Source organism: Brassica napus, chromosome A3 (assembly GCF_020379485.1).
Source record: "Brassica napus cultivar Da-Ae chromosome A3, Da-Ae, whole genome shotgun sequence".
NCBI lineage: Eukaryota > Viridiplantae > Streptophyta > Magnoliopsida > Brassicales > Brassicaceae > Brassica > Brassica napus.
This window is the reverse complement of record NC_063436.1, coordinates 20359465-20387070: the sequence shown is the minus strand read 5'-3', so window position 1 is coordinate 20387070 and position 27606 is coordinate 20359465. Positions and strand designations below refer to the sequence as shown.

Sequence of the window (27606 nt, the reverse complement as noted above, 5' to 3'; positions counted from 1 at the left end):
AAAAATATAAAACTTACATCATTAAAAAAAATACAATATTTCAACATTTATGCCTTGTAGTCTACAAATAAAAATAAAAAGACTCAATTTCGAAATGCATGTAATATTCTATTAGAATGTATTATCTTCCAGTAATAGCTTGTATAATATTTTTATTATATGTTCTATCATTATACAAAAAATTATGATTTTTATCAACATTATCAATAAGAAGAACTATAGCGTAAAATATATAACTTTTAAAGTTCAATTTAAAATTATTATTTTTGAGAGAGGAAAATAGTATTAAGTTTTGAATTTGAAGTTTTGCCAACTTCGAAATCAAAGTTGATTTTGGAGATGTTCTTAGCTTGTGTACTATATATAAGCGTCAAAGAGACCTAGCTATCTTCTCATATCTTAAACACAATATCAACCATGATTATTTTCTTTAGTATTCATTTTTCTCTATTCTTTTTGGTCCTTGCAATCTCCGGTTACGTTTTTCTTCGGAAACAGAGTAAATGTGAAGGTAACAGCTCAACCATCCCTGAGCCATTGGGAGCTTTGCCTTTGTTAGGCCACCTCCATCTTCTGCGCGGTAAAGAGCTCGTTTGCAAGAAACTAGCTGCCATGTCCGACAAGCTTGGTCCTATCTTCTCCCTCAAGTTAGGGTTTTACAGGCTCGTTGTAACCAGCGATCCTGAGATCCTCAAAGATTGTTTCACCACCAACGACTTGGTTCTAGCCACCAGACCCAACATAGCCTTTGGTCGGTATGTAGGTTATAACAACGCAGCCCTCGCGCTGGCTCCCTATGGAGACTATTGGCGTGAGTTACGTAAAATCACCACCGTTCATCTCTTCTCAAACCAGAGTGTGGAGATGCTTGGTCACATTCGTTATGCAGAAGTAAACGAGTTTCTTAAACACCTATACGAAGGGAGTGATGGTACTTCGACGGTGAAGATTGACATGTCGTTTGAGTTTTTGACCTTCAATATAATCCTTAGGAAGATGGTCGGGAAGAGGATTGGATTCGGCAAAGTGAAGAGCGAGGAGTGGCGTTATAAGGAGGCGTTGAAGCGTAGCGAGTACTTGGCTGCTGTTTTCATGATAGGCGACGTGATTCCATGGTTGGGATGGTTGGATTTCACGAAAATTGCTCAAATGAAAAGCACGTTTAAAGAGCTTGACTCGGTCATCACTAAGTGGCTCGAAGAACATCTTGAGAAAAGATCAAGAAAAGAGGAGAATCAAGAGAAGACTATCATGGATCTATTGCTTGACATCTTACCAGAAGATGTTGTGATCTGTGGACATGTACGCGATGTAATTGTCAAGGCAACTATTTTGGTATGTGCGGGTTTAATACTTTCTTTAATTTGGATATATATTATGAAACGCAACATCGGTAATAAGTTAAATAATACAGTAAATTTCTAAAAAAATTAAAATGATAGGACTATAAAATTTTATTAACTTAAATGGAAATTTTAAATTACATTTTAAAATTTTATATTCAAAATATATATTTGATTTACGGTATCATATATTTAAATCTCAAACATTTTAATTTCATCTATTTTGTTAGATTGTTAGATATATTTTTATGTATTGGTAGTATATATCATAGAATATATATTTGTATTTTGATAAATCATAAAATATTTTTTTTAAATAGAGCTGAACTTCAGTTTGATGAAAAAATAACAATGTTTTGTTAAAGCTCATTTGAAATTTATATAAATTATATATATAATAATTATTAATTTGTGATTTTAATGGACCATGTATTTATCTAAGAGTATTCTGAATTTTGTTATCTTATTCTTTTATAAATGATGTTATATTTTACATTTGAGAACGAAAAATATTATAAATTTATTGCGATAAGTACGTACTGGTAGAACCAAGATGAATGTCCGGTAACTTGTTGTAGGTTCTTACACTAACGGGATCAGACAGCACATCCATCACCCTGACATGGGCGGTATCACTGCTACTTAACAATCCGAGCACTTTAAAAGCAGCACAAGAAGAGATTGACAATAGTGTAGGGAAAGGGAGGTGGGTTGAAGAATCCGACATTCGAAACCTCAAGTACCTACAAGCTATTGTCAAGGAGACTCACCGGCTTTACCCACCGGCTCCTCTTACAGGTCACATATCAAAGGCTCTCGCAATTTCTTGTTTTGTCAAATATCCTTATCAATCTAGTAAATATTTTCTTGGTTGTGAATAATAAATAATTATCCTTTTAATAAATAATAAATAGATAATCATGATATTTGGACTATTTTACAAATATTCTCTCTGCTTCAAAAATGATGAATGATCAGGAATCCGAGAAGCAAGGGAAGATTGTTTACTTGGAGAATACCATGTTAAGAGAGGCTCACGCTTGCTCGTCAATATCTGGAAACTTCACAGGGATCCTAAGATCTGGCATGACCCAGAAACCTTCAAGCCTGAGAGGTTCATGGAGGAGAAGTCGCTATGTGAAAAGAGCGACTTTGAGTTCATCCCGTTCAGTTCAGGAAGAAGGTCGTGTCCAGGGATGAATCTTGGCCTAAGAGTCGTTCACTTAGTGTTGGCTAGGTTGATTCAGGGGTTTGAGTTGCATAAGGCGTCTGATGAACCTCTGGATATGGCTGAAGGGCCTGGTTTAGCCTTGCCAAAGATCAATCCAGTGGAAGTTGTGGCTATGCCCCGGCTTGAACCTGAGTTGTACCATTCACTGTAAACCATGTTAATGTATTGATATTATATGTATGGCATCTGAGACGAGAGAAGTATGGTTTTAACTCTCCCAACTCAAATAATTTACTATTTTAAAATAGATGTCTTCACTAGTTCTCACTCATTCCATAGGTCTATTTAACTTTTGCAAAACAAAAATAAAACTTAAACATTCTGTCCAAATAGTTTTGAACAACTAGGAAATTATCAGATAACTTTTTAAAAATAGTAAGTTATAAGAAGATAGATTAAGTTACGAAAAAAGTTACGAAAGCATTTTAGTTGGAGTGGCATTTTAATGTGCGGTTACCTACCACTCGAAACTAAACATAATAACAACATTTGTAATACGGTTTGGTTTTATGCAACTTTCAGTTTGAACTTTGAAGTTAGTAAGATAAATTTTAGATATACTTTGATAAAAAAAAAATTTAAAATATACAATTAGTTAGTCATTATAATACTTATGTAAAATCATTACATCCATTTTCATTTTCTACATTTAACTAAACTACTAAAATTTCAGTATCTTTGTTGATTTATTCGAGACATAATGGTTCTAAGAACTAAAATAGATTTCAGTTAAGTTTTCCGAACTAAGATAAGACGCACATTTGGTCGGTGTCGGCTTAAGCATTTTCGTATATGTTTATTTTTCTTAACTATGCATTGTATATTTAAAGTTTAAACCATATAGGTAAAGAGTTCAAAACAAAACTAGAAAAAAAATATCAATAAAGATCTATAGTAAATAACACATTTATTTTGTGTATGAATGATTAAAGATTTTTTCAAATCAAAAATCTATTTTTTACTTCTCGAATAGTTCTCAAAAGAAATAATCTTCATAATAATTCATTTTTTTTATTAATGCTTCATACTGAATTAACCATGATTGTCACTCTCTTTTTATTGACCATGATTGTCACTCTCTTTTTATTATTCTATTGATATCACCTAGTCAAAGAAATCATTGTATGAAGCAGTTTATTAACTAGAATTTTATATTATCTTTCGGAGTAATTATAGTTTTGACAATAACTTCATTACCATCAAATTAAGAATCATCAATAATTGAATCCAGTAATAAGATCTGTTGTCATCATCTGCTTTAAGATTTGTCAATTACATTTTTAAACAGTTCAACTGAACCGAAATTTTCATCTTTCCAAATCAATTAGAAAAAAAATCCAAAAAAATCAATCAAGACTTACGAAATTTAAAATAAATTGACAATTAAATAAATTAAAAGAATTGGAAAAAAATCAACATACCAATGTACGTTTATAGAAACAAAAAAAATCAACTGCCATCGGTTTGAAGCAACAAATTTCTTTTCCTTTTTCCTTTCTTGACAGTAAAATATTGGGAAAATTGGGAATATAGAACAAGTAAAGTAAAGTATTGTCCCCTTAGAACAAAATCATTTTTTGTCACTTTTGGACATTCACTACCCTTTTTGTATATAAAAATTCATATCAATTTTTTTAGAAAGCAAAAAATTCTGGAAAATTGTATATTTGATGTAGATAAGCAACTGCATAGAAGAAAAATAAATTTGTATTCAAAAAATGTTTGAATAATAATTTCAAAAATGGGGTAAATGGGTTAGAAATGCAGATCTACCATCTACGGAGGTTTAGAATATATAATCTAACAAAGACATAGTGATCTACCTGTCGTAGCATGCGCAATACACCGAAAACATAAATAACTACTAGGGAAGAATATAAATTCCTCGTTTCCTTTATGCTCTACGTAACTGGTAGATTTGATGCACTACAAAAACAAATTAACCTACTAAGGTAGGAAATGCATTATTCGGATTGTATTTTTGTCTACACCGGTGGTATACAATATTCTACCGGGCCTTCTAATTTCTAAGTAGACAGAATGCAAATTCTACCTAATAAAATTACAAAATCCGAAAATCTAGCCAAAAACGGTTAGGAAATATACAGAAAATCTTTTAAATGTTTTTAATTTCCTTTTTTAATTTTTTTTCCTAAAATCTTGTCATCTTCTTCAACATACCACGATTTCTAAAATTCAACGTGGAAGTTTTCTTCATTTTTTAGTTCTTTCAAACTTTTGTCATTCTAAAATATGAAGATTAACGTATATGCTTCATGTGGGTTGTGGAAATCGTCTCTGAACAATGGATGGGGATTTCTTGTCGATGAAGCAAAAGGAGGCAGGTTACTTACTTTGGACACAAGTTCAAGCTTTGAAAACCTAAAGGTTATGGTGTGTGAAGACTTTGGAATTGATATTAACATGGTCAATATCGAGCTGAGTTATTTACCTTCTGATTTGATCAATAGCATCTACTCACCCCCTGTTATCATCACCAGTGAAAGACAAGTTCAAAATTTTCTGACATATGTAAAGAACAAAGCTTCGACGCAGTTGTGTGTGAGTACTCAACCCTCTAACATAGCGGAAGGAGGTACGGAGTCGCATAATAGAGAGGAAGCGCCAATGGAGTCCGACGATTCAAGTGATATGGATTCAGAAGAAGATGTTGAGGTACCTGACACTGAAGATGACAAAGAGTGTGACAAAGAGAAGATCAATGAAGATGGTGTTCGCTTTTCTTTGGTGGATGTTGTGAAGAAGGGTCAATCTTTTACTTCCAAAACACTTTTGAAGGCAACATTCGAAATATGTGCAATGAAAAATAATTTCGACTACGTGGTTGTCAGATCGGATAAAAAAGTGTGGTATATTCGTTGCTCAGATGATGATTGCACCTGGCGTGTTCGTGCAGAGGGCTTAACAGGCTCATCGTATTTTATCATCAAAAAGTATGTACCTGATCATTCATGTGCTGCATCCAATAGGAAGGGTTCTGTTAGGACAGTTTCTGCAAAAACAGTGGGCACTTTGATTATGCATAAGTATGAAACTGCTAAAGAAGGACCGAGATCGGATGACATAATCCAGTATATGCGTATGGTACATGGAGTTGAGATATCCTATTCTTTGGCATGGGATGCCCGTGAATATGCAATCAACGCAGTGAAAGGTATTCCAGAGAAAGGTTACGAAAAAATTCCTAAATACTTGCATATGATGAAGGAAGCTAATCCAGGCTCACACACGTTTTATGAAAGGGATACAAAAGGGAGATTCAAATTCCTCTTCATCTCGTTTGGTCAGAGTGTTCGCGGTTTCTATGCTGCAATTCGAAAAGTTATTGTGGTGGATGGGACGTTTTTGAAGAGCAAATTCAAAGGAGTCTTACTAGTTGCTACTGCATTAGATGGAAACTCGAGTTTATATCCTATTGCCTTTGGAATTGTTGACTCAGAGAATGACCTCGCGTGGAACTGGTTTATGAGACAACTTAATATGGTCATTGCTGACGACCATTCTTTAGCTTTTGTGTCTGATAGGAATTCCTCAATTGCTAAAGCTATTGCGAGAGTGTATCCGCAAGCTCATCATGGAATTTGCATTCACCACTTGCTGAATAATGTTGTAACATATTTCAGCGGAAAAGGTGTGGCTGGTTTGGTTGCAAAGGCTTCTAAAGCTTATCGAGCCGCTGATTTTCGTAAGGTCTTCACTGCTATTTTTGCTATTAGTCCTGAAATTGGTCAGTATCTCATAGATGCCGATGTGAGGAAGTGGGCTCGTTGTCAGTTTCCGGGTTACAGATATGATATGAGGACTACTAACCCTGCGGAGTCGATAAATGCAGCTTTGCGTACGCCTAGAGAGTTTCCAGTGATACCTTTGTTGGACAGCATTAGGGAAATGATGACTCGATGGTTTTTCAAGCGTAGAACTTTAAGTTCTAAGCATTCGAAGCCACTGACCATTGCCGTGGAGAAGAAGATTGACAGAAGGATTGAGAAGGGTAAAACATTTAAGGTGTTTCCAGTTAGCGATCATCGGTTTTTAGTTCAAGGTGACACTTTCGACTGCTCGGTAGACTTGGTCAGACGCACGTGTTCTTGTGGGAAATTCGATCTGATGAAAATCCCATGCAGGCACGCCATAAAAGCAGGCTTCAGTGTTGGAATAAGACCACACACACTCACAGACGACATGTACACTACTGCCTCATGGCGCTCGGCTTATGAAGAAAGCATAAATCCTATTAGCGTCCCTGAAGATACATGGAAAGTTCCATCTCATGTGGAGAAGTCGAAAATGCTTCCTCCAGAGAGTAGACGAGCTGCGGGTAGGAGAAAGAAACGCAGATACGAGACAGCCGAAGACAAGATCCGTTCGTCACAAGGAACTCAACGCTCTACAGTTCGGAAATGCAGTCGATGTGGGATTGAAGGTCACAATAGGAGAACATGTGATAGAGCAATATAGGATTCTCAATTCGTTCAATGCAAGTTATGTTTCAGAGACTGTGTTTTTCCTTTTATCTCGTTTTATGCAAGTTATGTTTCAGTATTTTCATGTTGAATTTTATGTTTAATAGACTATGCGTTTTCTTCTTCAGATGATGATTGGAAGTTGTGTTTCAGTTTGTTCATGTCAAATGATCCAATAGGTTTTGCCATTAGAATTCAATAGAAGTTTTATTTTAAAATGAAACAGAGAACCATTACATTATCAATCACGTTTGGACCAGAGACATAAAATAGTGAGAATGGATCCTAAACAACCTACATCGATCGAATTCTTATGTTTCATAACTTCCTCCTCAACTGTCTTCTTCATGGAACTTCTCAGATCTTCAATTTCCTCGCTAATTCTCGTCTGATGCTCATCCATCCTCTGAATCTCATCTAACAGAGCCTCGTCTACCCACTTAAAAATATGGTTTTCGTTCTTTCTCTGTTCGAAAACACAAAAACAAGTCAATCTCACATCTGTTTATTCTTCGATCATATTGAATAATGATGAATAAGTAATTAAAGATTTACCTGTATACCAATCTCGCATCTGAAGAACCGTCTGTATGGGTTCTCTTTGGTTTTTGAAACATATGTGACAATCCCCTTCCCACACCAGCATCTGGAAGGGATTCCTTCACTGTGATTCATGTTCGACATTCTTTGTTCAGAAGGAACGAGAAGTTTTTTTTTGAGATGTAGGAGAAACAAACGATGGAGTATGTAGGGTTTCAGGCCATTTGATGGTCTTATATAAGATTTTTTTAGGTCAAAAGTTCTTACACTCTGGTTTGATTTTAGGGTAAACGTAAAACGTGTTTTGAGTAATAAGATTTCTCGTGATTATTAAGAATTATTTGTGATTTATAAGGTTTGTGTGGATTCATTGGGTTACCTTCGTTTGTCATACTTTAGTAGCATTTAGGGCATAGATAGGGGTTCAAATGGTTTGTGATTCTTTAGTGGCATTTAGGGCATCGATAAGGTTTCAAATAAAATTTGTCTTGATTATTAGATTTTTTTGTGATTTATAAGGTTTGTGTGGATTCATTGGGTTATGCTCGAGGTTAGAAATTGATATGAATTTTTAGGGCATAGATAGGGGTTCAAATGGTTTGTCACAACAGTAAAATCAAGCAATAGTCCGATCTCGAGATTAGAAATTGATATGAATTTTTAGGGCATAGATAGGGGTTCAAATGGTTTGTCACAACAGTTAAATCAAGCAACTAAATATTTCAAATAAAGTAAAAACTAAAGAGTAACTACAAGAATCAAAGTCAAGAGTCAAATAAGAGAGCCAATACCAATCTATTCCTTAACAAGTAATAAACGAAAGCTACTTCAATCAAGTTCCACTAGAGGATTTGTGATCAACTTCGGTGGAATGTATTGTGCCATTCTCAAAATAAGTTCAGGATCATTGGCAGCTTCCCATAGGTCGTAAACAATCTTTTGGCGCGCTTCTCGAATGTTGCTGTCATTCACCAGAGAGAAGTCCAAGCCTAGAAGATGACATTCAATGTGCTTCAAGGCATATACTCCACAATCACTGCTACTCTTGTTTAGTAAGTAGGGCATTGGGGCGTAACTGACAGTATACTGCTTGACCGTGAGTTGCTGCCGACTCTTTGAAGAGTGAACACATTTGACAATTCTAGGGATGAGAATGGCAAATGGCTCTACTTCCTTGTTGTATTTCAATCCCTCACAGTCAAAGACCTCTATCGACCGAGAAACAAAGTTGACACACATAGAGATCCAGTGTTTACCGACATTAAGAGGCACATACATGCGTGTGACGTCAAGATCCCACATCAGTCCTGTTCGTCCGTGTGGTGGAAGTTCACCAATGCCGTACCGGTGAAGCAATTCTGATACTTTGAATTTCTTCTTGTCCTTCCGAAACTCTTCGAAAGAGGTCTTCATTTGATTACTGAACATGCAGCTCATGAATGCTACTTTTGTTGGTTCCCATCGTCGCAAAGTAGTCCTCTCAGTGAATAAGTACATCATAGCATCAATTTCCTGAAAATTTTATAATAGATTGTAAGTCGTGTAATGAAAATATTAAGGAACAAATTTAGACTCACGTGATTCAAAAGCCATTCTGTAGGTCCCATGACGCGTGCTGCTAACACACTTGTTAACATAGAAGGTCCAATTTTCAGTTCCCTGCAATGCAAAAGTCAGTTCAAAATGATACAGTATCTAACGTGTTGAGAAACAATATAAACTTACTTGGAAGTTGAGGACCACTCAATTATTTTGGCCCATGCATCCTCAGGGACAAACACTAGTGAGTGATCAATGTCATGCACCCGGTCCTCAAGTAATTCCTCATCTTTCAGAGTTGGTGGTTTCCAATTCGGAGGCTTAAATGAAGACAGTGGAGTAATCCATTCTGCTGGTTCGTCGTCCTTGATTTTTTGTGAGGGATCAAAGCCTTTAACATGTGATGCTTGAGAAAGGTTTCCCACGGCGTCTTGTAAAGATTCTTGCGTCCCCTTATCTACATAGTTCGATGATTGTGACAAATTCTTCAAAAAATCAAACATGTCATCGTCATCAGTTTTAAATTCCTGTAAATAAAGCCAAGCATAACAACATTAATAGCAAATAGAGTCAACATAGTGACAAAATTACATTACAAAATAGCCAAGCCAACATGTCATAGTTATCAGTTCACTTCATAGCAAACAACAAGATACATTACAAGCCGATATGCAACATAGCACAATACAAGGATATTACAAAATAGTCAAACCACAGAAACACTTACAACCGAAGATGATTCGTCCTACCTAATTCAAAGCTTCATGTTTTGGTTACCTTTCTTACTGGCCGAGGGCTACGACGAAGCGGAGGAGGATCAACACTCACAGATGCCTTGCCTTTGCCTTTTCCCTTTGCTCCTGAAGGACCCGGACTCTGTGATGATTTCTCTTGCTCTTTCCCAAGTGTTGCAGAAGGACAGGGAATCTCAGAGGCTAGGTCTCGTCCCACAAAAACTGAAGGACCCGTAATCTGCGACACTGTTGCCTTCAGTTGAGCCATCTCATTGTCGACCTTGTCAAAACGCTCTTGTATATCCTTCTGCAGCAGCTCCTTAAAAGAATTGAAAGAAGAGTTGAACAAACCTTCAATGAAGGTCTTCATATCACCGGAGACAACACTGTTATGTTCAGCCGCCCTTTTACAAAGAAGTTGTTTCTTTCGAGACTCGACACCAGGATCAATAAGCTTACGCTTGCCCCTTTTTGTAACAACACCCGGTTCCTCTTCAACAACAGTCGGTTCCTCCACAGGTGTTTCTGTGACATTTTCAACTTCAACATCCTCTTCTGCGTCAGATAACTCTATATTTGGAGGCAGAGTCTCAACTTCCCAAGTGAATTGCTTCCAGTCTTGTTTGGCACTGATCAGAGCAACAATGCGATTGACTCTTTCGTCATTCTTCTCATCTTCCCTAAAGAACTCAGCATTATCAGTTGCATCCAAGCTCCCAGTAGATGATATAAACGGGAACAACTCTCCCTGGGAATAAAAAACGAAACAGTAAGCTTCAGTTGTTCGATTATAGAACTCAACATTAATATAAGAAATATAACTACCTTATCAAAGTTGGACTCTAGGCTGGTGATATCTTGATATGATACTTTTCCACTTCCTTTCCAATTCCTACATCTCACTTTCGTCACATTGTTTTTGATCTTTTTACCCACCATAGAACCGATGTCTGGGATTGCCTCCATAATCCATATCTGAAACGCATATGAGAATCCATCCAACACATAGCTGTTCTTCAGATGCACATCTTCCCTTGCCTTGAATATTGATGCAAGCAGCTCATCATACGCGCGAAGACCCCAAGGATACATCCTCATTTTCTCAAAATCCATCACCAAACGGATGAACTCGTGAGGGATAAACACTCTCAAATCCTTAGCAATGAGGAATCCATGTATAATACACAGATACACTAGTCGCACCCTGTCCACATACGTCCACTCCTTACAGACTTTAAGGAGCTCATCCCTTATAACCAACAAGTTGATCTTCTTATTTTCCTTCAGCACAGTGCTCCAGAACCCTTTATCACTCTTCCAGTTATTGAAGTCTACGTCGGGTTCTTCTTTGAACTTCAATCCAGTCACAGCATAAAACTCTTGCATAGAAAACCTGAGAGGCCTCTTTGCAAATAGAAACCACAATTCGTGAAGCTTGGAAACCTTGAGCTGCTTGCATATGAAGCTGTGAATAACCTTCCCTGAGTAAATAAGCTTGTTCTCTACTATTGCCAGAATCGGACCAAAGACAGGGTCTTTCAAAACTTCTTGATACTCATCCCTGAGAACCACCTTCAGCGTCCCCAGAATCGTGCGTCTACAGGTGTTGTTAATCTTATCAATCTTGGTCTCAGCTCCTTCTTCAATAATGCGTTTTGGAAACTGGTAATCCATTCCTATAAAACATGAAACAGAAAACATCAACTCATTAGCCTTTTAAGTCCATTACGAATTCAAAACACAAAGCAAAGTCAATACCAAACAAAAAAAGAGTTCAGAATCGTATAGAACAAGAACTACAATGACCTCACAATCAACTCAACCCACAAACGAAAATCAAAACCATAAACGCGAATCGATTTGTATTTTTAAACAATTCAACCTCTTTATACTACATACACGTAAACGAAAACGAAAAAAAAAACAGAAAGGGGATTTCCAAACCCTAACCTTCAATTCCTTGTAATCGATGGTTCAAAAGAGTACAGACGACAGAAGGAGGAGGACGGAGAGATGTGACGACGCGTTCGTCGTCTCCGACGAACTTAAACGGACACAATAGAGAGAGAGAGTCGACGGTGGAATCGCCTCTGAGTTTTAGAAAAGGGGAGTCGGAGACAAAGAAAGTGATGCGTCTTTTTTACTGAATCCAGGAATTTTTAACTTATTACTTTTAACCTATTTTATTAAAAAGGACAAAACAGGTTTTTCATTTTTTTTTGTTCTAAAGGGACAAAGATTGAGTTTTTTATTGTAAGGGGACAAAGATATGCTTCTTTTGTTCTATATCGGCAAAATTCTCTAAAATATTTTAGTCTAAAAATTCGGTATATGGTAAAGTAGAAGGGCTTACTCTAGCCTACGAGTCATGACTCATGGCGACCAAAAACGGCCTAACCAATAAAACCTGATTTTGACCCATTTCAAAAGTTAGCCTCAAGACAAGAAAACAAAAAAAAGATCTATGCTCTTAAATTCTTGACCAAGGAACGCTTGAGGTTGATTTAAGATTAGGCTCCACATACAAATTTTGTACAGCGTATAAGCTCCAAAGCATTAACAATGACATGAAAGCTTTTTCATCTTTGGATTCCGACACATTTTTTGAGTGATATTGACACATTTTTGTTGAAATTAAAATGTGTATAATGTTTTTAAAATAAATGTCCAAGATTTTTGTTCAAATGTGTAGGAAAAAAAGGATTCATTTGATTAAAAATTCCAGTTACCGGAAGCTGCAATTTCATAGTCGCTTCACAACCGACTTATCTCTCCACTGCTGCTTGATCTCTCATTCAACAAAGAGTTATTTCTTCACTCATATTTTTCAAGTGCTGCACATATTTAATAGAAGTTGGGTGAAAGTTCCCATTTGGAAGATAAGTTGATATGATGCATTTGAGCTTTATGTATTGGCAGTTCTATGGAAATTTTTCTTGATGAACATCGGTTTTGTAATGTAAATGAAAGCTTTTGATAGTGGCGTATAAAACTCAGCGGCAGCACTAAAAATAAAAGTTTACCGGCATTATTTTAACTGTTCCTCACGATCTTTACATAGCACGTTTTTCACATATATTATTTTCTTTATTTTATTATACTTGTTTAAAAAAATTGATTGGACTATATAAATTATACTTATTTCAAATCAAGTCTTTTTGTCATCAGTTCGATAAAACACGATCCATAGCCAGCTCTACAATCGGGAGAAACATGACTTAATGGAATCGACCTCCGGTGGGAAGTCACAGAAATGGACATTTAACAATTTGACTAGAAACACTTCCTCACTTTAGGGTTTAAATCAAGTTATAAATATATAAATTGTAAATGATATAAACCGGAGCCAGTTCTCGTGTGTGTACCGCCACCTGGATTCGAGTGCAGCCATCTAAAATGTTTTAAGTGATAAGAAAACATAGATTTTACGGGCCTCATGTGATTAGTCATTGAGCCTAAAAAACCTTTACAATCACACCACAGTTGTAAAAAAATAAAGTGAAATTTTATATATCGTCATCTATATAGATCTTGTGGATTCTTTTCCTAATAGAAGAGAAATGGGCATACAAATAATCAAAAGTCATAAAATTTATTGATGACCACGTACAATGGTTTCAACACCTATTTCATTATCAACATTTTCTTTTTCACCTTTTAACATTCAACATCATCTTCTTTTTTTTCCATTTCATTTATTCAACACCTATTTCATCTCAACTCTCCTCTACAATGGTTTTTGTTTTAAAAATTTCAACACCATATCCCACTATCTTTAATTTATATATTTATCTTTTACAACATAATAATTACATACTAATAATTTGATTGTAATTAAATACAAAACGAAACATAAGATATAAGGATTATTATTGAGATCCATTTAACAAAAATAAGTTTAAAACACTAAAAATAGTTGATTATAATGAAAATGACATTTTTTTGTATTCAAATGAAATGAGAGTAGTCTCTATTTATAGATAAATATAATTTTTATATAATTTTGATATTTTTTAAAAAAAATTATTATATCATAAATGCTTTCAAATTATCAGGTGAGAATAAAAATCAAAAGAAATATGCTCAACTAATAAAATTTGTTTTGTTCAGTCTAAAGCGACAAGTGGCAGCACTGTGACAAAAAGAAAAGATTTCAACAGTTGAACTTTACAACGGTTGTTGAATTCACGTAGATATACAATATTTCAATATTTTCATGAGGGGTTTCAATCAACACTTCCATTATACATAGTCTAATAAAAGGTGTGAAAATTAAAAACCCAAGGACCAATCAGTCCTACGTGTCATCATACCATTCGTTACTCAGATCAAAAAATAAAATCTCCACGTCACCAGCTGCATGCCCTCGTCGTGTCTCCCTTTACTCAACAAAACGTATCCTTCAATTTTCACCAACGTCGCCTAAAATCTCTGAAACACACACAAAATAACACACAGAGAGACAAAGAGAGAATTGGTTTTCAGATCGAAAATGGGAAAAAGAAGAGGAGTCTCCGCAGTGAACGTGGTTTTCGGGTGGCTGAGAAAGCAATCGAAGAAGGTTAAGATAGCTTTAGGGGTCATCCTCTCTCTGCTCCTCGTCGTGTTTCTTAAATTCACCGTTAAGAATTACAATCACTTCTTTATCGCCTCCGAGCTCATCCATGCAGCCGGAATCATAATCCTCATCTACAAACTCACCCGACAAAAGACTTGCTCCGGTAATAATCATGCTTGCGTTACTAATAAGCGCTGACTTATTAATACAAGTGAATATTTTTTTTTAATGTTTTGTTATAATATAATAAGCTCTAAACTTTGGTTTGTCTGATGAAAATGTGAAATGCATGGTGTAAATCATTAGGTCTTTCTTTAAAGTCTCAAGAAGTGACAGCAGTGTTTCTTGCGGTGAGACTGATCTGCAGCATAAACATGGAAGGTGATATCCATACAGTTCTCGATTTCGCCACGTTGGTTTCGACGCTATGGGTCATTTATATGATTCGGTTTACGCTGAAAGCATCTTATATAAAGAGTCTTGACACCTGCCACAATTACTATGTGGTAAATATGGTTTTGGATTTAAAGAATGTGATAATTTGTTCCTTCTGTCAAGATGATTAAGTAACATGTTTTTTTTTAATCCATCAGCTTGTTCCATCTGCTATTCTTGCGTTGATTATCCACCCGAAAACGAGTTATAACTACATACACAGTGTCATGTGGGCTTTTTGCGTTTACTCTGAATCAGTCTCTGTTCTGCCTCAGCTTCGATTAATGCAAAATGCCCAAGTAAGCCATTACATTTCAATGTTAGCTAATGTAGACGTTTTTGGTGACATATCTACAGAATTTCAGGATTAGTCTAGCCTTAACTCCATGAACCATGATTAACCCAGTCATCTGTTATCTATAAAATAACAAGTGTAACATTTTTCTCTAACAAAAATTGCAGATCATAGAGCCTTTCACAGCTCATTACGTGTTTGCACTGGGAATCGCTAGATTCTTAGCATGCGCTCATTGGCTTATCCAGGTAAAGTAGTAAGATTCTTCCATAATTACTAAGCTTCAAGAGACTAATGAGTCTGAAAGTGGATAGGTCTTTGAGACGCGTGGACGTTACCTATGGCTGATCGGCGCTGGTTACTTTTGGTTCCCGGTGGCTCTAGTAGCCGAGCTCATTCAAACCTTCATCCTTGCCGACTTCTGCTACTACTATGTCAAAAGGTAATCGCAGAGTTTGTGAGCCAGAGGCATTAAAGATTTGAATATGTTTGTAACGATTTGGGACTTGCCAACATTGTTGACGTGTTTTATTATATATTATTTACAGTGTTATGGAGGGTCAGCTCGTACTGAAGATGCCGGTTTAGATCGGCACAGATGAATACATTTTAATGGTAAAAACAATCTAGACATGTTTCTTTCTGCCTTTTCCTGCTTTCTTGTCTAAGAATGATTAGAAAAGTTTAAGGAGTATCAATATAGCTAAGAATAATCTTGTTTTCCTTTTATCTATTTAGACTATTTATATTGTGGGGGAGCCGAAGATGAGTTCAGATCGTTCACTAACCCACCCGAATCGTTTTTAGGCACCCTTTTTATTCATCATTTTGTCCGAATTGGACGGTATTTAGAATTACAACCATTTTTTGTTTCATAAAAAAAAAGAATTCAACCATTACTGTTTGATATTAATATTAAAAGCTTTGATTATAGGTTGCCACAGAATTACGACAGCTCTGAACAAAATACAATTATTCTAAATCCCCTCAAAAATATATAAATAAACAGACAGAACAAACTAAGTTACAAATATCGTAGAAAAAAATAAAATGCTTAGTTCAGAGTCCGAAATTGCAAGCCTGGACAAACTCCAAGTCGTAGTCAACGTGTTTGGTCCAAAGCGGCCTAAACTGGTTCATAGCTATGTCCAGCCACGGCTTCATATTACCATTGAAGTGTACCACCGCAGCGTTACGGATCTCATCCATACTAATGCTCGGATTATAACCCAACCCAAGCACATGCCACGATTTGTCCAGCGGCTTTGTGGTCGAGTAAAACGTGATCAGCCCCGGTGGCAACGTCCCCAGCTTCCACAGAGCCCTGTTCTCATTCTGCAGTTCATAACAAAACAAAACTCAATAAACACATTCTTCTCAAAACGGTAGAAAACATTATCACAACATAAGGTATACCAAATTTTGCCAGTAGTGATACTCTTCAGTGCACTTCTCTCTTCTCCAAGCATCGAGATCAAAGAAGTTCATCCCATAAGCCCACGCGCACGCTTTGGGATTAAACTTCTCTTTGATCAAAGGATGGGAGAAGTTCATGTACTGAGCATACCGATGGAACGAACCGAAACAAGTCTCAACAGCTCCATTCACTTTCCCATCCATATCAATCTCCCAAAGCCCAGTCAAATCCTTCTGCACAACCACGTCATCATCCAAGAAGAGTATCCTATGCAGCTTCGGGTACATCTCAGGCAAATAAAACCTCAAGTGGTTCAATATAGACAGATACTTCGGGTTCCTAAACTTCATATTGGTTGTATCTTTAGTCGCGTTCTCGAGCTTATTCTCGAAATAGAACTTCTGGAGATTCGAAGACTCCAACTGCTTCAACACGGGAACGTAAGAAGAGTTCAAGAACGTGTAGTCCTCCACGGCTTTCACTTCCACGTGAGCTCCTTTATACTCCTTGAGCTTGAACATAACCTGCATCGCCCCGAGATTCATCTTATCAGTCACCACGTGGAACACGTGCTTCCACGGCTCCTTCGCGTTCTTCACAGCTGAGTTCACCACCACCGAAGCTGCGATCACGTTATCCGAAAAGATCGCGTAATGGTAAAGACTCGGATCCTCTAGCTCCGCCGGTTTATCCTTCCCTTCGTCGGTGTACTTCTCCGGATGAGCGATCCTCTCTTCCATCAGCCTCATCGCGAGGCAATGCAATCCTTTCGGGATCGATTTCGCGGCGATCAAGCTGGAGAACGCGCCTTGCTTCTTGGCCTTGGTCAGCTGCTCGTTGACGGCGAAGATCGTGTCCTTGAGCTTCTGGATCTTGAGCTGGTTGTCGAAAGATTCCTTGGCTTCGGCGATCACCTGGCGAGTCATCTTGATCCGTTCCTTGACCTCTTTCTCGAACTGACGAAGCGTGGATTCGTCGATGGAGGAGGATCCGTCGGAGTCGTGGAGAGATCGGTAGGAAGGTTTGTTGATCAGATCTGTGTAGTTTCTCGAGAGATCCGCGAAGATCCTCACGAGCTTCGAGTTCTCGAGCTTGAGTTTCCTCGCGTAGGACGCGTAGGCTAGGGCTAACGATCGGTGGTCGTCGGCTTGTTTCCGGATCTGGAGGAGACGTGGCTTGAGCGGATCCGGTTTGATATCCAGCATGGATCTTCTGATGAATCCGACGCCCTATTAATTCCACAAAAATGTCACAAATCGGAGATTGAATCGGAGAGATTGGTGGAAGAGAACTTACGGGAAGGAGGAGATCAGGTGAATCGTTGTTAGACTCGGAAGCGAAGAGGAACGAGAGAGTGAAGAGGGAGAGTGCGATAGTGGCGACGAAAGCTGTGAGTCTGAGTTTAATCGCCGGAGATCCGCCGCCGCGTAAGAGTCGGTGGTGATTAGCCATTTCGAGCGAGTGCACTTGTGTCTTACTTGCTTTACAGTTCCATTCACTTGAAGCTATTAATGGAGTGACTGGATCGTGTACGCGGCCGAATAAATCTCAAATGATTGTTTAAGGAGAAACAATAATGTCGGTAACCATTTTTCAAAATTTTATCAAACTTTCATTCACATTGCCACTTGCCAGTTAGTGTTTATATACCAGATCTGTAAATTTGATTAAAAGAACATATAAACTTTTATATAAGAAAAATACCTAAACTGATGCATAAATGAAACTTTCTTAAAATTATTTCCAACGACATTTAATTTTACCCTCCAAAATAGAGTTTGCCAAAAAAAAATTATCCACTTTTAGTAAATTTTCTATTCTACAATAAAATAAAAAGTAGGAAATATTTTTTTCTTATTTTATAGGTTACTTTTTACTAAAAATGAAATTAGATGAAGTGAAACTCATTCATTACTGTACTTTGGGAAGAAAAAAAATGGAATAATATTTTTTTGTTCTACCCAAGTGGCGAATTTAAAAGTAGTTGTAATTGGTCTGTCTTTGTTCTTCTCCACCTCAGACTAGGACCCATCGGAAACACTTACTACAAATTCAAATCCCCTATATATCAATTGAGAAGCATTTGAAAAGATGTAACCTCAATTTTGTATTAATTAAAAAAGACTCCTTGCTTATGTGGCACATCTAAATGCCTTCTAAATCTATTTTCTAAGAATTCTAGAGCACCTAATATAAACTATAGTTTAATCTAAAGTTGTCCCATTTTTCCATAAGTATATAACACTATAGAACATTATATTAACCTAAAATATAAGAAGTATATATTCTTTCCTTAAATAAAAGCTACGGAATTACCTAATATGATTTACATATATAAGGCAATAAATGATTATGATTAATAAAGATTTGATAACAATTTTGCATCTTTCTTCTTTTTTGTTTAATTTTATATTATTTAAAAAATTAAACAATCACAGTAACCATATAATAAAAATAAATAGATTTTCTCTTATATGTTATATTTTGAATTTTTTAAAATGATTTTAAATTACAAAAATGAGAAAACTTTATATGTTATATATATATTTTTTTTAAACGGCTTTAAAGTACAAAAATGAGGACACTTTATATGTTATATTTTTCTTATATGTTATATTTTGAATTTTTTAAAATGACTTTAAATTACAAAAATGTAAGTTTTCCTAAAGTATACGATTAAAAACATTAAAATGACATGTATCAATTCGATGGTTGGTCTGAAAGCTTTCAAAACCATATGGAAGATAAAAGTCAAAATAGTTCAACTGTGGAAACAATACTGTTCACTTTTTTCAAGAATATGTTCGATGGAAAAAATAAGGTTTTTATGTCATAATTTGTTTAATGTCCACTAGAGAACATTATACTAACCTAAAATATAAGAAGTGTGTATTCTTTCCTTAAATAAAAGCTACGAAATTACCTAATATGATTTACATATATATGACAATTAATGATTATGAATAATAAAGATTTGATAACAATTTTTGCATCCTTCTTCACTTTTGTTTTATTTTATATTATTAAAAAACAATCACATTAACCATATAATAAAAAAACAGATTTTTTCTTATATGTTATATTTTTTTATTTTTTAAAATGACTTTAAATTACAAAAATGAAGAAACCTTATATGTTATATATATATTTTTTAAACAACTTTTAAAATACGAAAAATGATGACACCTTATATGTTATATTTTTCTTATATGTTAGACTTTTTCTTATATGTTATATTTTGAATTTTTTAAAACAACTTTAAATTATAAAAATGTAAGTTTTTCTTAAGTATATGATTAAAAATATAAAAATGACATGTATCAATTCGATGGTTGATATGAAAGCTTTCAAAACCATATGGAAGATAAAAGTCAAAATAATTCAACTGTGAAAACAATACTGTTCATTTTTTTTCAAGAATGTGTTCGATGAAAAAAATAAGGTTTTTATGTCATAATTTGTTTAATGTCCAATCCGATCAACCCATGATAAATTAATTATAGTTTTGTTCCATAATTTTTAATAAAAATTGATTCGCTAATAAATTATATAATAACAACAAAAAATATTATGTATAAATAAAATGATCAAATATATAAATTATCGATAATATATACAAATAAACTTACCCTGCGCAAGGCGCAGGTCTTATCCTAGTTGATGTTAAACCCAAGTATTTTCCCCGTCTTGTATCGTCTCTCTAACACTCTTCTTCTTTGCAAAACATGTTGAAGCTCTCGTGTAATGCGACTGATAAGTTACTGAGCTTCTCCTCGCATTCTCATCAATCGAATCCAGTTCATCGGATAAATTCCTTCTCCGTCTCTTGTTCCCAGATAAGAAAACCTGGTTTGACTCCTCTGCGGGCGGCTGTATCTGCTGATCAAGAAAGTGTGATTCGCAGAACAAGGTTTGGACACACTCGCGGGTCGGCTCCGGTTGGGTAGCTTGACGGAGGATGGTTTATCGTATAAAGAGAAGTTCATAGTCAGATCCCACGAAGTGCAGAGTAACAAAACCGCTACGGTCCAAACCATTGCCAATCTTTTGCAGGTTAGATTGTAGTTAGTTTAAAACTATGTATGAATCTTGATTGGTCAATATTTTATTTTGTTGGTTTGATGTATTTAGGAGGTGGGATGTAATCAGTTTCAGAGCGTTGGATTTTCGACTGATGGGTTTGCGACAACACCTACCATGAGGAAACTGAATCTCATTTGGGTCACTTCGAGAATGCACATTGAGATTTACAAATATCCAGCTTGGTATTTTTTTTTTTGCTGTGTATGTTTTGATGACACAACAAATGAGCAGAGATTTTGAAATTTTTGGTTACAGGGGTGATGTGGTTGAGATAGAGACATGGTGTCAGAGTGAAGGAAGGATCGGGACAAGGCGTGATTGGATTCTTAAGGATCTTGCTAACGGTGAAGTCACTGACCGTGCTACTAGGTTTCCCTCTCATCATTGTTAGCTTTCTCCATTGGTTTGTGCAATGGAATTAAATTTTCTTATGTTAAAGATATAATTTTCAGTTACTTGGATTTATGGGACTGTCATGATTTGTTGTACCTATGTGTTACCGTTTCAGCAAGTGGGTGATGATGAACCAAGACACAAGACGGCTACAGAAAGTTTCTGATGATATTCGGGACGAGCACTTGATTTTCTGTCCTAAAGAACCCAGGTAAAAGGATCTTTGTGTCCAGGCCAATGCAAATGCTTGCTGCTCAATCATATCGTTATATTCATGAAATGCCAACTACTCTTGTTTTATGTATATCTTTGTAGATTAGCATTTCCTGAGGAGGAAAATAACAGAAGCTTGAAGAAAATCCTCAAACTCGAAGATCCGGCCCAGTACTTGATCATTGGCCTTAAGGTATAAAATAGAACAATAAGATTCTTTGTAGGACCCAACATTCCAAAAAGGACTTTATAATCATGTTTCTTTGCAGCCAAGACGAGCTGATCTCGACATGAACCATCATGTCAATAATGTCACCTATATTGGATGGCTTCTTGAGGTTAGTGTCATCAGGTTCTTTTCAAAATAACAACTTTAGTAATAATCATATAACTTTGTTTCCTGTTAACGGCAGAGCATACCTCAAGAGATTGTAGACACGCACGAACTTCAGGTCATAACTCTGGATTACAGAGGAGAATGTCAGCAAGACGATGTGGTGGATTCACTCACCACCTCAAAGAATGGCTCTGCAACATCAGGCACACAAAGCCACAACGATAGCCAGTTCTTACATCTCCTAAGGTTGTCTGGAGATGGTCAGGAGATCAACCGTGGAACAACCCTGTGGAGAAAGAAGCCCTCCAGAGAGACAATCTCTAAGCCATTTTAATAACACCATACGAGTCAAGGGACCAATCATTTTCACATAAACCTCTTTGGTTATTTGATTAAACAAGTTACATGATTGATAACAGATTCTGCCTATTACAAAGTCTCATAAAATTCCAAACAATGTGAGATAAATAAATAGAAAACAGAGAATTGGTAAAAGAAAAACAGAGTAAAGATACTTTCAGAGTCCTATGTCAAAGCTTCTCAGTTAATCTAATCATGAAAGAGTTAGCCGCAGAAGCATCTAAGACGATCCATGAAGACTCAAACAGCTCATGGAAGTAATCAGCTCTACTCTCTTGAACTGCTTTTCTAAATGCATTACCAAAAGCATACAATACGGTCTATGTTCTCCAAAGTTTTCCAGAAATTATACTTAACAATGTGATAGTTCCGGTTGATTCAAAATCTGTCTAGGAAGCATTATCTAAGTCTTCTGAATGGCCAAAGTATCATGTCTTTATTATTGGTTCACAATAGCTTCATGACTGGATTCATAGAAATTGTTAAGTAGCATCTAATAATCCTCGACTAATCATTTTATTAACTATCAACATCCGATATTACAAATGTCTTTAGAAAGGAAGGAGTACAATGGAAATATAACATCCCGGTTTGTTGGTATATGAAAAGGTTTAATATAATTGATTTGGCTACATATGTCATCAAAGTGCACTTACTTTTATGGTCACATATCAGTTTGCAATTCTAAGGTTAAACGTGCTTTATCTGAAGTAGCGAAAAGATGGATGAGGTATAGTGTGAGTGAGGCCAAAACACGGAGAACTGTCATGTGGTGATTACATAGTTAGCAAATAACACTTTTCAGCCTCCAAAAAATTAACGCAACATCCGTCAGAATGGGATCCATGGACCGAATGAGCAGGCATGAGAGGTTCGAGCAGGCATGAGAGGTTCATTGAGATGTCGGGGCATTATGGAATATGCTCCATGGCATATGTGATACAATAGCTTTACGTGCGAGAAGATCTGCACAACAATTACTTGATCTGTTTTTGAAGTTGAAAGAAACCTGAGAAAAATGACTATGCCAGCAACCATGACCGGTTTAATGGGTGTAAACAGTGCAATCGCCTTGAATCTAATCTGATGTCTCCCTATTTCTTTATAGTTAAAAATCCAGTTTTTTTTTAAATACATGTAAATTATATGTTAACTATATATTTATAAAAGGCCTAAAATATTTTATATAAATTTCTGTTTTTATCAAAAAAATTAGAAATAATTACTTACAATATTTGTTTTAAAAATATATTTATTGAAAAGTTTAAGTCAATATTAATTTTAAGGGTCTACAAATATTTTTTTGCACTAAAACCCATAAATCTCTTGAGCCGGCCCTGCCAGGACTGTATCTTATATATGTAATGATTGAACTGACTATATGCACAGCTGAGGATGTTGTTGATTGTTTCATTGTCCACTTCAAATACCACATTAGTATATCCTTACGCCCAACATGCTTGCATATCACATACAAAAGCTGTCAATTTTGCTTGTGCTGCAGTTTCTCTTCCCTGAAATTCTCCCATTCCACACTCCATGAACGCACCATTATATTACTATTACGAATGATCAAACCCACGCCTGAATAGTTGATTCCTTGATGGTGGGATGCATCATAATTGCATATGACCCACACTGTTGGAGGACGTTTTCATTTTCCAGAGCTATGGATTCTCGTTGTAGATGTTGTTTGCTCCGGTGTTGATGTAATCCATTCTTTCACATTTTTTTTGTCAGCATTCTTTCACATCTTTGTGGCTCTATTTATCTAATAACCCTCCTTTATTAGAAACAAAGATGAGCAAATAAAAAACAATAAAATAATATTTAATTGTAATATATATATATATATATACATATATATATTTAAAAAATTAGATACTTGCAACTAAAAATAATATTAAATTTTGAGTATTTTATTTTTGTTGTTCTTGTAAGAAATCACATGCTTGTAATTTGTCTTTTAAACTAAATGTAATGATCTTATATTTTGATTTTTTGTTCTATTTTATTATAAAGGTAAGTAAAATAAAATTGCTCGAAATTACCGTTTAAATTCAATATATAATCATGGATTATTTTTCCATCTTATATATTAGTTTTTAAATTTGTTAGTAATTTTCTCTAATAGTTGGTCTGAGATTCACGCATGGAATTTGTTTTGAGTATATATTTTGCTAACACTTATTTTAGTTTGAGATGTTTTATTATTTATTATGTCTGAGTTTTTTTTATTTTTTATTTTATGTTAAATTATTTAATACTATAATATTCGGTTTTAGTCTTGTTGCGTAAACTAAATTCATAATAAGATTGTTGATACTATTTTCATTTTGAAGGTGTAGATCTTTTGGTATATTTTTCTTATTTTATATTGCGTCTCTTTTTGGATTATACAAATATTCTGTTTTTAATTTTTATATCAATTTCGAATTTGTGCTTGAAGAGATTTTTGGAATTCATGACATAAGATTTTTTTCGTTTACACATTCAGTTAAATACAATAATAATTGATGTGAATATAATTATTGATGTAAAAATTTTGGTTAAATTGTTTATAGAGTATTACTTTGTAAAGTATTTATTGGTTATTAAATGTTTTTTAATAAATTTGATTTAAAAATTAAGAAGATGAATAATATAAGACAATTTATTCAATTTTAAAAATTTATAGCATATATCAAAATTTAGTATATCTTTTGTTGAGTTGGCTATCTAAGAAGGGAGAAAAAAAATTATTATAATAGATTTTCATATCGCTTTTTTTTATTATCTCTATTTGTTTTGTAATATCTGTTTTTGAAAAATTATTAAATGGATTATACAATCTTCAACGGAATGGAAAGATGATATAAAAATATTAGATAAACTGAAAAATATCTTTCTGCAATACAAATATTTTTTAATAATTAATTCATAAATTTGTTAGTTCCTATAGTCAAAATATACATTTAGAATAATATAGACTGACAATATATTTTCGACTATATATAAGCATAAAAACTCACCTCTCTTATTTATTGGTAAATATATTTTATTTGTAATCTATATTATTAAAACTGAAGTACACTTTAGTAATGTTTGGAAACATGAATAGTACTATAACTGAAAATTGTTTGGAAACGAAGATAGCAGTACTACATTAATTGTATTTCCATATTTCACTCATATTAATTATATTGTCTTAACAATATTTCACATCATTAATTATATTACCATAATAATAATAGTATAGATTTTATTTAGTAGTTAATCAATATTAGTTTTGTGTCAATTATAAAATCAAAAAAGTAAAATAACTGAGTTTTGCATAAGGTTAAACGTTTGTTTTAATTTGTTTTACTATAACATTTTTTTTTCAATCAGTGGAAAATTACGTAGCCAAAAACATAATTCAAAAACATGTTTAGTGAATAAAATCATAACTTAAATCAAAATAATAAAAATGAATTACATTCATTGTCATATAATTTTTCACTCAATATAATTGCTTACTAAATAAAAAAAAAACTCTTTCAGTTTCACTTAATTTAGCAAAACACATAAAAAATATCATTTATATTAGTTTATAAAATCAGTTAGGCATGAACACTAAATATCCACTTAGGTACGAGTCGTTCCTTTCGGGTATCGTTTTATTTTGTTTTAAAATTACTCACTCCTTGAATATTATAAATTTATGTGTAGGTTTTGAGTTGAATCCTTTTGAGTCTGGATGAGTTTGGTTCTGATGTATATGACCCTAAAATATCTAAATAACCAATGTATTTGAAACGGGTTTGGATATTTGTACCAAAAATAACCATATTATCTGATTCGATCCGAATCTTTTGAATACAATTAGTTATATTACGACATATCTAAAATATAAAACACTAATTATGAAAAACAAATATTAATGTATAAAAATATAAGTATAGTTTTATTTTAGTAATTTCATTAATTATATTACTTTAACAATATATCACATCATTAATTATATTTACCGTAAAAGTAATAATGTAGATTTTTATTTATTAGTTAATCAATATTAACTTTGTGCAATTATAAAAAAATAAAAATGTAAGATAACCGAGTTTTGCATATGGTTAATAGTTTGGTTTAATATGTTTTACTAAAACTTTATTTTGTCTTAGTTCCAATTGGTGAAAAATTACATAGCAAAACACATAATTCAAAGGCATAGTTTATATGAACAAGATAATAATTTAAATCAAAATAATTAAAAAGTATTACATTTATTGTCACTTAATGTTTCACTTCATATAACTATTTTATTAAATAAAAAATTCTTTCTATTTTTCTTATTTTTGCCAAATATATAGAAAGAGTTTCCTTTTTAATCTATTTGCAAAATCAGTTAAGTATGGACATTCGGATACTCATTGAGGTACAAGTTGTTTCTTTCGGGATTAATTTTTTTGGATTTTTAAATTAGGCGCCACTTGGATATTATAAATTTATGTATGATGCTTGAGTTGGATCCTCTCGGGTCTGAATGATTTTGATTTTGATGTGTAGAAATATAAAAATATTTAATTAACCAATGTATCTGAAAAGAGTGTATATTTGTACCAAAAATAATCTTATTACCCGATTCAATCCAAATATTTTGAATACAATTAGTTATACGACGACACATCTTAAATATATAACACTAATGATAAAATAACGAATAATTTATAAAACCGTAAAAATTAACACCCGCACGGGCGTGCGGGTCAATCTCTAGTAGTGTATTATGGACAAAGAGGTTTTGTATAACAAAAGCAGTCTTGTTGTCTTTAGGTTTAACGACAAGGAGGCTTAACAAAACAATTGCAGTCATGATGGTCTTTCTGCCCAACAATTTTGTTTGTACACTCGCAACGCTCAAATTGTTGATTTACTTGTTCTTGTGGTCGCTGTACTTCGACATGGCACTTCTTGTTTCCATCAGGGCTGCATTTTCCAGGAACTCGACGATACCATTTACACATAGGGTCTAGGCTATTCACTTTAATAATTTTCCCGAGACCAACAAAAATAAACAAAATAAAGTTAATATTTGATAAAATCATTGGCTAAATAATGATTGATAAGATAATCAGATTGTTCTTTCAAAAAAAAAAAGATAATCAAATTGTAATTTGCTTTTTTGTTCAACGCCAACTTTGTTTATAGGAATAGTCAATAATTTCACAATTTTCAGATATAGAATCAAATGAAAATAATAAATAATATATTACCTTTGACAATGTTCGAAACGTGAGACATGAGAACGCACAAAAGAACAACTGAAATAGCATACTTCATGATTTAAGAAATTGATAAAAAGATTGTTTTTGTTATGTGTAAAACTTTATGTTATTCTTTATCAATCTCGTGAAAAGAATATGTTTTTTTTCGTTGTCCATACATATCATATATATACTGAACACACACTAAAAATAGATCTTTTATGAAGTCGATGAAATCGATTATAAACGTATGGTGTGGCCAATTCAACAAAATCGATGAAATCGGTAGATTATATTTGAAAAAAAAATACTTATTTCTACTTTTTGTAGGGATTGAGAATACTTAGGTCATTCAAGTTGACATTGCCCACATATATGAAAATAAAAATCAACAGTAGCAATAATATATAATTTGTAGGGAA

General features: G+C 34.2%; 7 protein-coding genes, 1 long non-coding RNA gene and 1 pseudogene across 9 annotated transcripts; 4 read left to right on the top strand and 5 right to left on the bottom strand.

Annotated features, from left to right (window-relative positions):
• The first annotated feature begins 239 nt into the window (after positions 1-239).
• Positions 240-2821, top strand: LOC106361807 (dimethylnonatriene synthase-like). The gene is made up of 3 exons (XM_013801608.3): positions 240-1335; positions 1922-2141; positions 2322-2821. The coding sequence occupies exons 1-3, from the start codon at positions 418-420 to the stop codon at positions 2723-2725; spliced, it is 1542 nt and encodes a 513-aa protein (XP_013657062.1). The 5' UTR covers positions 240-417; the 3' UTR covers positions 2726-2821.
• Positions 2822-4827: 2006 nt separating this feature from the next.
• Positions 4828-7053, top strand: LOC125607189. Its single transcript, XM_048777025.1, has one exon. The coding sequence runs from the start codon at positions 4828-4830 to the stop codon at positions 7051-7053; it is 2226 nt and encodes a 741-aa protein (XP_048632982.1).
• Positions 7054-7299: 246 nt separating this feature from the next.
• Positions 7300-7733, bottom strand: LOC125607188 (uncharacterized protein At4g04775-like). The gene is made up of 2 exons (XM_048777024.1): positions 7614-7733; positions 7300-7524 (listed from the first exon to the last, which is right to left on the bottom strand). Exons 1-2 carry the CDS (start codon positions 7731-7733, stop codon positions 7300-7302), a joined length of 345 nt encoding a protein of 114 aa, XP_048632981.1.
• Positions 7734-8426: 693 nt separating this feature from the next.
• Positions 8427-9757, bottom strand: LOC106359212. The gene is made up of 4 exons (XM_022717329.2): positions 9734-9757; positions 9324-9664; positions 9176-9257; positions 8427-9110 (listed from the first exon to the last, which is right to left on the bottom strand). The coding sequence occupies exons 1-4, from the start codon at positions 9755-9757 to the stop codon at positions 8427-8429; spliced, it is 1131 nt and encodes a 376-aa protein (XP_022573050.1).
• On the bottom strand, positions 9703-14093 carry LOC111214668. 2 transcript variants are annotated; one of them, XM_022717683.2, is made up of 3 exons: positions 11822-14093; positions 10697-11547; positions 9703-10619 (listed from the first exon to the last, which is right to left on the bottom strand). In XM_022717683.2, exons 2-3 carry the CDS (start codon positions 11543-11545, stop codon positions 9900-9902), a joined length of 1569 nt encoding a protein of 522 aa, XP_022573404.1. In that variant the 5' UTR covers positions 11546-11547; positions 11822-14093; the 3' UTR covers positions 9703-9899. The 2 variants fall into 2 exon arrangements, with proteins under 2 accessions (XP_022573404.1, XP_048632563.1); XM_048776606.1 differs by having other exon boundaries at positions 10697-14093.
• Positions 14094-14278: 185 nt separating this feature from the next.
• Positions 14279-15882, top strand: LOC106361805 (ER lumen protein-retaining receptor). The gene is made up of 6 exons (XM_013801606.3): positions 14279-14592; positions 14736-14935; positions 15023-15163; positions 15327-15407; positions 15474-15601; positions 15708-15882. Exons 1-6 carry the CDS (start codon positions 14364-14366, stop codon positions 15745-15747), a joined length of 819 nt encoding a protein of 272 aa, XP_013657060.1. The 5' UTR covers positions 14279-14363; the 3' UTR covers positions 15748-15882.
• Positions 15883-16044: 162 nt separating this feature from the next.
• Positions 16045-18240, bottom strand: LOC106361806 (galacturonosyltransferase 8). Its single transcript, XM_048776605.1, has 3 exons — positions 17873-18240; positions 16576-17805; positions 16045-16494 (listed from the first exon to the last, which is right to left on the bottom strand). The coding sequence occupies exons 1-3, from the start codon at positions 18026-18028 to the stop codon at positions 16219-16221; spliced, it is 1662 nt and encodes a 553-aa protein (XP_048632562.1). The 5' UTR covers positions 18029-18240; the 3' UTR covers positions 16045-16218.
• Positions 18241-20126: 1886 nt separating this feature from the next.
• On the top strand, positions 20127-26628 carry LOC106360092 (annotated as a pseudogene).
• A 69-nt stretch (positions 26629-26697) lies between these two features.
• On the bottom strand, positions 26698-27341 carry LOC111214205. The gene is made up of 2 exons (XR_002663710.2): positions 27194-27341; positions 26698-26961 (listed from the first exon to the last, which is right to left on the bottom strand). It is a non-coding gene; the product is annotated as an uncharacterized LOC111214205 (long non-coding RNA).
• Positions 27342-27606: the final 265 nt, after the last annotated feature.

What these genes read in the sequence shown, in the direction of transcription:
- LOC106361807 (XM_013801608.3), top strand. Translation starts at nt 418, where the DNA reads ATGATTATTTTCTTTAGTATTCATTTTTCTCTATTCTTTTTGGTCCTT. An exon ending in TTGTCAAGGCAACTATTTTG is followed by an intron (nt 1,336 to 1,921) that starts GTATGTGCGGGT and finishes AACTTGTTGTAG; the next exon opens with GTTCTTACACTAACGGGATC. An exon ending in CCCACCGGCTCCTCTTACAG is followed by an intron (nt 2,142 to 2,321) that starts GTCACATATCAA and finishes ATGAATGATCAG; the next exon opens with GAATCCGAGAAGCAAGGGAA.
- LOC106361805 (XM_013801606.3), top strand. Translation starts at nt 14,364, where the DNA reads ATGGGAAAAAGAAGAGGAGTCTCCGCAGTGAACGTGGTTTTCGGGTGG. An exon ending in CCGACAAAAGACTTGCTCCG is followed by an intron (nt 14,593 to 14,735) that starts GTAATAATCATG and finishes GTAAATCATTAG; the next exon opens with GTCTTTCTTTAAAGTCTCAA. An exon ending in TGCTACTACTATGTCAAAAG is followed by an intron (nt 15,602 to 15,707) that starts GTAATCGCAGAG and finishes TATTATTTACAG; the next exon opens with TGTTATGGAGGGTCAGCTCG.
- LOC106361806 (XM_048776605.1), bottom strand. Translation starts at nt 18,028, where the DNA reads ATGGCTAATCACCACCGACTCTTACGCGGCGGCGGATCTCCGGCGATT. An exon ending in CACCTGATCTCCTCCTTCCC is followed by an intron (nt 17,806 to 17,872) that starts GTAAGTTCTCTT and finishes TGGAATTAATAG; the next exon opens with GGCGTCGGATTCATCAGAAG. An exon ending in ATCACTACTGGCAAAATTTG is followed by an intron (nt 16,495 to 16,575) that starts GTATACCTTATG and finishes TATGAACTGCAG; the next exon opens with AATGAGAACAGGGCTCTGTG.
- LOC125607188 (XM_048777024.1), bottom strand. Translation starts at nt 7,733, where the DNA reads ATGAATCACAGTGAAGGAATCCCTTCCAGATGCTGGTGTGGGAAGGGG. An exon ending in GATGCGAGATTGGTATACAG is followed by an intron (nt 7,525 to 7,613) that starts GTAAATCTTTAA and finishes GTTTTCGAACAG; the next exon opens with AGAAAGAACGAAAACCATAT.
- LOC125607189 (XM_048777025.1), top strand. Translation starts at nt 4,828, where the DNA reads ATGAAGATTAACGTATATGCTTCATGTGGGTTGTGGAAATCGTCTCTG.
- LOC111214668 (XM_048776606.1), bottom strand. Translation starts at nt 11,572, where the DNA reads ATGTTTTCTGTTTCATGTTTTATAGGAATGGATTACCAGTTTCCAAAA. An exon ending in TAGAGTCCAACTTTGATAAG is followed by an intron (nt 10,620 to 10,696) that starts GTAGTTATATTT and finishes TTTTATTCCCAG; the next exon opens with GGAGAGTTGTTCCCGTTTAT.
- LOC106359212 (XM_022717329.2), bottom strand. Translation starts at nt 9,757, where the DNA reads ATGACATGTTGGCTTGGCTATTTT. An exon ending in CATGTTGGCTTGGCTATTTT is followed by an intron (nt 9,665 to 9,733) that starts GTAATGTAATTT and finishes CTTTATTTACAG; the next exon opens with GAATTTAAAACTGATGACGA. An exon ending in GAGTGGTCCTCAACTTCCAA is followed by an intron (nt 9,258 to 9,323) that starts GTAAGTTTATAT and finishes TTTGCATTGCAG; the next exon opens with GGAACTGAAAATTGGACCTT.